The 11574-nt window shown below is 44.1% G+C and overlaps 1 protein-coding gene across 1 annotated transcript; it reads left to right on the plus strand.

Annotated features, from left to right (window-relative positions):
* The first annotated feature begins 1540 nt into the window (after nt 1-1540).
* On the plus strand, nt 1541-3487 carry LOC146062979 (uncharacterized). Its single transcript, XM_083174988.1, has 3 exons — nt 1541-1811; nt 2311-2379; nt 2675-3487. The coding sequence occupies exons 1-3, from the start codon at nt 1541-1543 to the stop codon at nt 3361-3363; spliced, it is 1029 nt and encodes a 342-aa protein (XP_083031114.1). The 3' UTR covers nt 3364-3487.
* Nucleotides 3488-11574: the final 8087 nt, after the last annotated feature.

An 11574-nucleotide genomic window follows, 5' to 3' on the forward strand; every position in this document is an offset into this window, starting at 1 on the left:
CGCTGGTCGCAGGAACATGCTCCTGCGACCAGCTGATTTTCACTCCCAGGCTCCCCCGGAAGTTTCTTTTTCATCAGCGACCATCTCTGGTCGCTGATGCAAATGGGACACTGAGCGATATATCGCTCATCGCGAGCAATATATCGCTCAGCGATATATCCCCCCGTGTGTACGGGCTTTATAGGAAGACAAGGCCCAATCATGCAGCTACTAGGGAGTGATTTTAAATCAAAATCATGTGTGAACCTGCTCTGTGAGCAGACAGCTAATTAGTTAGTGAACACATGATGTGAATATAGAGGGAGGCTGGAAGACAAGTTTATCTGTAGGCAAACAGATTAGTGTTTGAAGCCGTCTCCCGTAGCAACAAACAATAGAGACCTGCCAGCAAGATGATCCACTATCTGCGGATCCTAACATTACTTCTGACATATTATTTATTGTGTCTTGGCGAATGCTGTTTAGTAATCCACTCCTAGAATGGATGGCATTTAGCATTAACGCACAGTAATAATAATCTTATGTATATATGTCTAGTGTCTGTGAGTAACGGAAACGCTGTCATCTGCTCGCAGCGAGTGAAACTACGGGTGACATTCTATGCTTGCACATAAATGCGCATGTTTTTTTAGCACACCACATCGCCGCAAATCGCACTTTTACAAATCGCACTTTTCAGTCATAATTCGCATATTTAATGTGATGCGTTTTGGAGGCTGAAAAGTGCGAATAGGTGCGATTTGCGGTGAAGTGGTGCGCTTTTAAGTAACAAAATAGTGCCAATTCTTCCGCCGGTCATGTGCGATTTTTGGACCAACCGGAGTGCGATATACAAAACTGTCTCCGCATGAGTAAGAACCCCCCAACCTATTGGCCCACCTGTGTCCCCTCCATTATGCATCACACCCCCTATATAAAGGGGCATTGGCGCCATTTCACTCTTTGATAGGAAGTAAGGAGCATGGAGAGGAGCAGTGGCAGTGTGCGTTCAGGAACAGGTGTTGGTGGCAGAGTGAGGAGTGGCAGAGGGAGCAGTGGCAGAGTGAGGAGTGGCAGAGGAAGCAGTGGCAGAGGGAGCAGTGGCAGAGGGACCAGTGGCAGAGGGACCAGTGGCAGCAGCCAGACAAGTGTGAGAGGCAGCAGTGTGGCAGGCAGCATGGCCACAGCAAGGGCAGCCCCACACCAGGCCCTGGGCGTCCAGCCCCAGCAGGAGGAGGTGGAGGATCCGCTGGCATCCCCATCCTACAGCCAAGACCTTGACCATACCCCACACCAGCTGCAGGAGGGCCACATGTCAGAGGTGGAGGCAGATGGTGGTGAGGAGGAGGAAGACACTGCCATGGAGGAGGAGGGCTACATGGCTGGTGTTGAAAATGAGGAGGAGGAGGAGGAGGAGGTTGAAGCTGGCCGCACCAAAAGTGGCAGAAATATGCGTTTTTCCTATGAAGAAAATGCAGCACTTGTCCGGGCTATCCTGCCAGTGTTTGAGCGTTTGCTTGGCAAATCTCACCACAAGACCACTGCACAGCGCAAAAGGACTATGTGGAAGGACATCACCCAGGCGGTGAACGCTGTGAGTCAGCACAAGCGCCTGGTCCGCAATGTGAAAAAGAGATTCAACGACATCAAAAGGCAGTTGAAGAATAAAATGGCCATGGAGTTGGAGGAGGCCACCAAGACTGGAGGAGGAAGCCCCACCACTGTGTGCTACAATTCGTATGAGGTGAAGCTGAAGCGCATCATCCCCCCTGAGGTCCTGCCTGGCATGCACGTGGCGGATACCGATAGGCCACAAACGCCATCTAGAGCTGGTAAGTGTGACCACATGCAATCCTAAACATACATGCTAATGTATTATAACTATAATGTTCACTTGTATTGTTATGCTAAGTAAAGTGCTGCTGTGGAACTACATAGCCCAGCAAGGTCATGCACAAGAAATTGCCTGCTACTCCTTTAAAATTGCTGATAATGCTGGGCCTTGTAGTTCCACAACTGCTCACATTGATTAACACTGTAACATTCTTTCTAGCAGCCTAACATGTATGTGGACAAAAACCCAGAGGTGTACTGGTGGTTTAGCTGCCATGCCTACATAGCAAAGATTATACAATAGTTGTCATGTGTACAATAGTGTAATATTATTAATGTCACAGAAAAATCTGTGGGTTCCAAAACAAAATGGTGCCAAAGAAATAAAGCAGTCCTTGTCCAAAGGGTATTGTCCATTATTGTCATCTCAATGCCTGTTTGCACAAAATGCTTCCCCATTGCAAGGTCCATAATGCCTGCCCATCTTTCCTTCTACAGATTGTCAATCCCGAAGTGCTCACGCATCCAAGACCAGAAGGCCCGTTGCTGCAGAATCTGCGGAAGCAGGTAAATGAACAAAAAACACACCATTACACATACAGTACACACACCCATGTCACCTCAACAATATCTCATACCACATTCAACTCCTGTTGCTACATTGCAACGGAAATGAATGTCATCTGAGCTACGCATGTGACATATTATTAATGTGAATGTTACATGCTGTATCGGGGTACATGTGTAAGTACATAACACCCCTAGGTATTTGCGTCCAGCATCTCAAGCCCTATGTAAAACAGTATAGAGGACAGTGTGGCCTATATATGCATGAGTACTTACCTCTTCTCTGTATCCACAGGTGCTATACAACTAGGGTCAAACCAAACAGATTCTTCAATGATGGTGCTAGACGAAATGGACATCATTCTTGAACCAGTCGACACCTTTGCGGCAGAGGAAGAAATACAGACCTCGTCACAGAGTGATCTTCCCCCAAGTGGGGTGTCTCCCAACCCACCCCCACCCACCAACACACCCCATACAGCCGCTTCGGCTTCCCAAGTAGCTAACTCCTTGGTTAATTTCAAGGAAAAACAGATAGAATTCATGGCCTCCCAAAGCCTCCAAATAGGTAATATCCAGGGGTACATGCGTGACACCTTCCTTCAGTTACGGAAAATGGCACGTAGTGTACGGGTAGGTGTAGGCACTCATGTGCGCATTGCTAACAGCATTGACACCCGTCTTGCTGAGCTAACTGCTGCTGTAAGGGAGCAGAATAGGCATATTGGCAGCCTGGCGCAAAGTATTGCTGCACTCACCCAATCATGCACAGCGCAGACTAATGCCTTACTAGCTATGCAGGCCCAAATCCAGCAGCTGGAAGCCAATGTGGGAGGTGGCACAGCATCCACCCTCAGCAGTGTATCCAGCACCCCAATAAGTGGCTCCCCCACTTCCCCACCCCGTCGGAGTGTTAGGACCCGTGGTGGGCTTGGTACAGGGTCTAGAAGTGGTGTAGGGGTGCCTGATGCTGGGAGAAGGTAGCTCCTACATATGTTTCATTATTTTTCCCATTCCCAATCATCTTGTAACATGCCCCCAGAGTTGTTATTTTTCACCTGCAAAAATGCAGATTGCGTCTGACAAAGTAGACAGAAGTAAAAATGTCTAGCCGCATACCATTGTGTTTGTGTATTATTTTTTAAGCAATTATTGTGTGCAGTCTAAAATATTGCAATGGTATATGACAATGGGATTGCACTAAAGTAGTGTGGGCATAGGCGAATCTAGAATTCTGGTAATGGGTGGTCCCAGATCTAGACATAACAGCAGGGGGACCTTTGCGCGGCGTAGCCGCGCGTCAAAAAGGGGGTGTGGCCTCAAGGGAAGGAGGCGTGGCATCACAAAAAGGGGTGTGGTATTACACTTTAGACCATACACAGTAATGCCCATTACACATTTTAGCAAACTCTGTAATACCCATTACACATAAAGCCACACGCCGTAATGCCAATTACACATAAGGCCACACACCATAATGCCCATTACACATTGTGCCACACATCATGATGCCCATTACATACTATATAACAAACCGTAATGCCCATTACATATTTGCCATATAAGTGCTGTTTACCTACGTGCTCATTGCTAGGGGGTTCTTGCTTGATGGCACCATAGTACCCATTACACATGATGCCGCACACCATAGTACCCATTACACATGATGCTGCACACCATAGTACCCATTACACATGATGCTGCACACATAATGTCCCTCACACATGATGCTGCACACATAATGCCCCTTACACATGATGCTGCACACTGTAATGCCCCTTACACATTAAGCCACACATTATGCGTAATGCCCCCCACATACCGCCACTTGTAGCGTCCCTTAAGCTATGCTCCCAAAAGTGCCACTTACTGTAAATTTTTATATGAGCCTTTGCTTCTGCTGCAGGGAGAGATGGAGAGCGGTGCAGCTGCTTCTATGGGGAGAGGAGCAGAGCGCAGCGCAGAGCACGCTCCCACTCCCCTCCTGGTGTCCCTCTAGCCGAGTGGACATTTGAAATATTGTGCACGCTGTTGTTGTGCGTGACGTCGGGGGAGCACGCCGGGCGCCGGCACCACATGATTAAAGGGGGGGCGGGCTGAGGTGAAAGTGGGGAGAAGAATTGAAGCGGAAGCTGCAGGGGTGACAGTCATTGACAGCTGGGCAGAGAGCAGTGGGCTGCCCGTCTGTATTCAGAGCACTGCACGTCACGGCTGTTTGAAATAATACCCCTTTCACAACAGAAAATGTACGGATTTACCCGGGAATATGGTCCCAGGATCATGCAGGGACATTCCCAGGCTGACCCCTTATACACCAGCCTAGTCCCTGCATTTTCTGGTGTGAGGGGGAGAGACAACCACTCCCCTCTCCCTACCCCCCTTTAACCAACCAGCTATATCTTCGGAACCAACTGACCCATTTACATGAGACCAGTATCTTATTAAAGAACTTTTGAGTTGGCTTCGAATGATTTTGGTCCCGTGAAACTGGGCTGTTTGGTTCCAGAGAAATCTGCCCTCAAAGAACATAAACAGTCATGACATTACATTTAAGAAATGAGAAAAAAAAAAAAAAAGGTTTAACCTCAATATCCCTAGAACCAATTAACCCATATGAATCCAGCCTGGTATCAGATTGAAGGCCCAGCAATTTGGGTTCGTCTGAGATCGACCTCGAGTTTCAGTGATGCCGAAGGGGGAACTGGCAGCTGTTGAACTGGGTGCGGGTCGGAATTAGCGGGTCCCATGTTATCCTATAGGGAAAACGTTCCAGGTTTGCCTGGCAGTATCTCTGGTTCCCATGGGGCTAGAGACACGGGGCTGGGCTCGTTGGAAAGCCCCAGCCCTCAGCTACAAAATTGGCTAATGGGTGGTCCTGTGCACCCCCGGACCACCCCCTAGATTCGCCTATGAGTGTGGGGTATCTCCTTGGCTGGCAAAGGTTGTGCATCTACATATTCCAGCAGGCTCTGACACTCATGGTTTGGACTGTAATGCTTAGAGTGTGTCAGGGCATGCTGGCACGTGTAGTTCCACAACACCAGTGAGACATGTTTGACTGCATACATCATTCATACATGTCTGAAAAGTACTTACAAGCTAGATATCAGCAAGGGATAGGTCAGCACCACCATCTGCATCCGTTGGGCTTTGTGTATTAGGCTAAATGTGGGTGGAAGCAGATGGTATTGGTCACACATTAGTTAATGAGTACACTTACAGCACAGGTACATTTTGCAGTACAGGGCACATGTGCTTACCAGAAAAGTATCGGCTGATGATGTGTGTGCGCACCAGATTCCCCCTTTGCGTACCCCTCACTACCGGAGGTGTGGTAGGTTGGGCTTCCTCAACGACTGCTGCATGCTCCTCCTCCACATAGGCAGGTTGGGACAGGGCTATGTTGTGCAGCATGCAGCAAGCCTGGATAATCATGACTACTTTGCCAGGGTGGTAAAGCAGTGTACCCGACGACCTGTCCAAACACCGGAAGCGACTCTTCAAGACGCCAAATGTGCGCTCCACCACATTGCGGGTTGCAATGTGGGCTTCATTATACCGGTGCTTTGCAGGGCCCTCTGGGGTGCGCAAAGGTGTCATGAGCCAGGAAACACAACCATATCCTGAGTCACCTAAAACACAGATAGGAAGTGATTGCCTTATATGGTAATGTATGTGTTGCTTTCAAACAGGACACAATGGTAGAAGAGCAATATGCTTGTGAAAGAGGAAACACACACATTGCAGCAGGTACAATTAGGGACAGACAGGGTATTATGTTAAAAGGTACTTACCTAGTAGCCAGCCCTCTGGCATTTGGTGGTTGGTAAATCTGTTCCAGAGGGCTGAGTGTCTCAGAATATAGGCGTCATGGCAGTTTCCCGGAAAGCCTGCAACAACACTCAGGATTTTCAAATTTGCATTGGATACAACCTGCACGTTCAGGGAGTGCCGCCCACGCCTATTGACGTAGACGTGTCCCCGCACGTGCGGTGCCCTAATCCCAATGTGTGTGCAGTCTATAGCTCCCAGCACGCGAGGGAATGCTGAGAGTCTATAGAAAGCCAACTTGTGGTCCTGCCACTCCTGCTCAGAACTGGGGAATCTGATGTATGTCCGCCACAACTTCTTTAAAGCAAGTAACACTTGAGTGAAATGCTTAGAGAAAGTGGCCTGTGATACCCCCAAGGCCCATGAGGTCACAGACTGAGTGGAGCCTGTGGCCAAATAGTAGAGGGCACACATTAATTTGTGCAGCCCAGACACTGCATAGTTGCCTTCCCCAAAAGGGTCCAAATCCTCTCTCACCTGCTCATATAAGTCCAACAGGTTAATGCGGTTCAGCCTAAACATCCCCACAACCTGCTGATCCGAGAGGGAGTCCAGGTAGAGCCGAGCACGATACATATGTGGGGTACGCAGTAGTAGGGGGGCTACCTGGATCTGGCGCGCAGCTTCCTCCCTCCTGCGCAGCTCCTCCAAATGGGCCACATCACAAATCATCAACTCCAAACCACTCTGCAAAATCTCCATGCTTCAAACCCTCACAGGTGTCCTAAATGCTGTTGGGGTTTATGTATGGGGTGTTTGTGAGTGAAAATGAGGGCACCTGTGGTGAAATTAACCATGTGTGCACTTGACCAAAATGAGTTCTGTGCAAATTCGCCAAACAGAACCTGGTCTGAAATAAGTGCGATAATTAGACACCTAAAAAGTGCGATTTGCGAAAACGCATTGCATTAAATAAGCGATTTGTATACTTTCCTATACGAAAACATCTGGATGCGATATAAATGCGAAATAATCTCGCACTTTTGGTCCGCATACCTTAACGCACATATTATGCGATTTCAGCCCCTTAGCGCATACCATTAAATTGGCGATTTCAGGGAAAAATGCGATATCGCCATTTTGTGGTCTAATTAACGCCAAAAAAAGCAGATCTCATCCCATAGAATGTCACCCTACATCTCTTTCTCTTTCACACATACAGGAACACAGAGGCAATCACACATACAGAAACACAGAGCCAATCACAACGTAGCAGACTAGCTTTCAAAGCTAGAACCTTCTATATAATAATAGGACACCTGCATATAAAAGAAGCATTTGATTCAGCCGCTGAATTGGATAGTTTTTGAACATTGATAACATTTGAAAGAACAAAAATCTGTAAAATAAAAACCATAGTGATACATTCTCAATTTTAATATTCTTATTTATATTTATACACAGAGTAAAATGAACTTTTGCACAGATATGTGCTGTTATTTCTTTTAAAAAAAAAATAATGGTAACGGAATAAATATTGAAATAGTTACCACTAAAATATTGACAGGATGACTTCCGACTGCACTGCCTGACGAATTCTACATATTTTTTTTCATATTAAATATTAAAAACACTGCAACTTTTCAGCTTTTAATCTATAAAATCTAAGTCTGAACACCGTTTATTATGTAGAGATCACAAGAATACAAATGCCACATGAAACAATCAGTGATGGGTTCTTGAAAAACAGTTGTCACTACAGTATTTCTTTATTTCTCTATATTTTATTTGAATAGATGATGTTTTATTTACTGAAATAGGTCAATATAATGTTGAATGTCTTTTTATTATCTACTTATTTTATAATTACAGTTTCAGAATGCTATTTTTATTTAAAAAAAATGTGCATTCCCAATTTCCCATAGAAATGGGTCTGTTTCTCATTTAAACATGCATAAAGTACTGCATTGATTAAAAATACCTAAGGGCAGATTGGAGTGGTGCTGTCACCAGCAGAGGGAACTTGGGCCTGATTCAGGCCTGTTATCAATTCTGCAGTTTTTGCAGATCGCCAAAATCATGCTGCACGGCAGGTGAGATAGATCATTTGACATGTGCAGAGAGAGTTGAAATTGAGTATGATAAGGTAAGTTTAATATTTCTCAAGTAACTGTTAGTAGTGGCACACAGTAAACAGCTTTTGCATCTAAAGAAAATGATGTGGCATTTTTCCCACTAGGGGGAGATTGAACAAATCTTAGAGAGAGATAAATTAAAGTGACATAAGATACCAACCAATCAGCATCCACAGTAACTGTAATCTTTCAAACACAGCCTGTAAAATGACAGAAAAATGTTTATTGGTACTTTGCCTCTCTCCATTTTGACTTTCCATATTTTGACAAATCTCCCCTAAAATAGTTTGCTTAATGAAAGCTTCTGTAACTCAACCTAGAAGGCTGGAGGAATAGCAAATTCACATTTTGCTGCAAAGTTGATGGGTACAATAATGTTTATGGTTACCTTCACAAAATAAATTACTACAGGTTGAGTATACCTTATCCGAAATGCTCGGTACCACAAGCATTTTGGATAAGGGATTTTTTTCAGTTCCCTGGTGATGCTCCGATGGTCCCCGCCGTCCACAGTGGCCTTCAGGATCCTCTTCAGTTGCATCTCCGGTCCCAGGGGTGCATTGCGCAGGTGCACAGGCATGCTGGTGACATAACCAGGGTGCCCGAGTATTCACGCATTCCACCCCTGGGACTGGAGGTACTGCTCGGGTTAGTTGAGCCACAAGACCATTTTTTTCCGAGAAGGTATATTTTCATATTCATTTGTCATAGATGCATTCTTATAGTTTGACTGGAGACAACCTAAATAAAATGTGGATGCTTCCATTTTGCGTTCATCTCAGTTTTCCTTACCTACGGGGCAACATAAGTAAAACTTGGCTCACTTTACCCCATTCTACTTTACAAGTTTTCCCACAAGGTTGACAGCACTTTTTCTGTGTGAACTGTATGTGCACCTAAGTGGTTACATATGACTGCAGTTATTAATATAATTTGCACTTTTATTACTGTTTTAGTAAATGTGATTTCATATGTGTGCCAGTTTCTGCTCAACATATTTGCAGTAATCGGCACTACACCTACTGCCCATAGTCAGTAACCAATCAATCTTTCTGATTTTTTTTTAAATAGTTTTATTTTGTAAATTAGAATCATACAATTTAACTATGCTTACAAAAGTATAAAAATATGAGTGCAATGGCAAGCTTCACCTAGGCATACATGATATATCGGTATAAAAAGTTTAATCAAGATAAAAAACACATTGTCAATGTAAACAAAATAAAAATCCCCCCAAATGATATGTCTTTATATTAAACATCTAGTTCTGCGATCATTAACATTTTGCTCAAAAGAGGAGCACTCTTTAAGAAAGCACTCTTTAGGAAATCTTAATTTACTCCTTGACATAGTGGGGGAAATTTACTAAGATGTGTATTCTACTTCATATGTGATGTTGCTATGGGCAACCAATCAGAATCTACTTCTTATTTATTTAGCACCCTCTAGAAGATAGTAGACAGGATCTGATTGGTTGTCCATAGCAACATCACATGTGAAGTAGAATACACATCCTTGTAAATTTCCCCCAGTATGTTATTATTCACTTACTACACAACTATCTAACTTAAACATAGCACTATGAACTCAAACCTACTCTTGAATTATTTAAGAAATACACCTAGAGCATTATAACATGGAGTTTAAGATAACAATACAGTCACAATGCCTAATGCATAAATGACTTGATAAATATAAAGTTTCCCTAACATAAATGGTACATAAACAAAAGGCAAGCTACTCTGAGGTTTTGTGCTGCCTGGAAGATTTCTTGAATTTGGACACTTGCTCAAAAGCAGACAGCATACAAAAAGCTTGGGTTACCACACAGTAAATGCAAACAGCTCTATTTACTATACCATGGTTTTCTGTTTGCACCTCGGAAGAGTGTGAGCAGAAGCCTGCACTCATTCTGCAGACTGCAGTTGAAGAGCTTCAGCATTGCAACTTGCCTGCTGTAAGCACTTTGGGTAATTGAAAATAATTTAAGCCTCTGAAATAATAAAAAGCATATATTACAAATGTAGCGCCTCTCAGCCAGCTCAGGGAAGCGCTGCATCTGATGGATGCACGAGCGTCTCACACGCATGTGCATCCCCTTAACATGGCGGTGGGGAGTGAGTTAGTGCGGGGGTGCGGGCAGCTACAGGGGAGCAACACTGAGGCGGTGGAGAGCTCTGTCAAAATGGGGCATGTGAGTATCTCATGCATGTGTGCCAACCTTCTGGTGGATGGTGAGCAGCAGCGATTGGCAAATATCTTGCAAATATTGCTGTCATGACTGGTGACCTAGATATTGTCTGTGAGCTATAGCACAACCCATTAGAAATTACAGTAACCTTGATCACATGTATATATAATATTTTTAGCTCCTGGTCAGTCCATAATCGTGACACTTGCCTTCAACCTTTGATAGACTACCATCAAAATAGGGGTTATATATAATACATTATATTTTACTTTGTCCACTTAGAACAATTTTACAAGGGAAAGCAAAGACTAAGATGTAACAGAAATGTCTCTATAGCTACTTCATTTTGTCAGCATACCTACAGCTAAAAGCCTATAAAATTGCAGTTCTTTCTCATAAAAAGTGCATCAGCACACAATGTACAGAGCTCGCATCTAAACATAGAAATAGTAATAAATGATGAAAACTGAAATTCACAAAATCATTAGAAGCCTTTGCAAAGGAAGATGTTTTGTAGCATCTTCTGGAGCCTAGGTACAATGTTATTACATTTTCCACATTCTTTTCTGGCAACAACAATTTCACTTTGCATGTTAAAAAGCTCCATGTACTATTATCAATTCTTAAAAGAAACCATTATTGGTACGAAAAAAGGAACTGATTCTCACACACAAAAGCCCATGCCCTGCTAATGGCCACCAGCAGTTTAAATCACATTGCTGCCACAAAGGATTTAATCAACATCAGTAGATGGATGACTGTGAAGATTATGATTGCTCTTTTTCAGGGCAGAAAGCTAAAGAATAGATTTTTTTTCTTTTGTGGGGTGGGGTGGGGATTAGCTCCTCCGTGTGAGCTTAAAAAGAATTAAAAAATTGTTCAACTAGTTTTCTATATCAATGACTGCACAGTAGACAATGTGAAAATACATGGATGAAACAACTGGAGAATGCTATATACAATGTTGTGGAAGTCAGTTTTGTAGTTTCTTCCACTTTGGGCCTGATTCGGACCTGTTCGCTAAGCTTGCATACTGTATATTTGCAGTCTAGCAAGCAGGTAACCACCGCCTGTTGTCCTGCAGAATGACTGCCACCC

This window comes from Crinia signifera, chromosome 1 (genome assembly GCF_055691185.1).
Source record: "Crinia signifera chromosome 1, ASM5569118v1, whole genome shotgun sequence".
Taxonomy (NCBI): domain Eukaryota; kingdom Metazoa; phylum Chordata; class Amphibia; order Anura; family Myobatrachidae; genus Crinia; species Crinia signifera.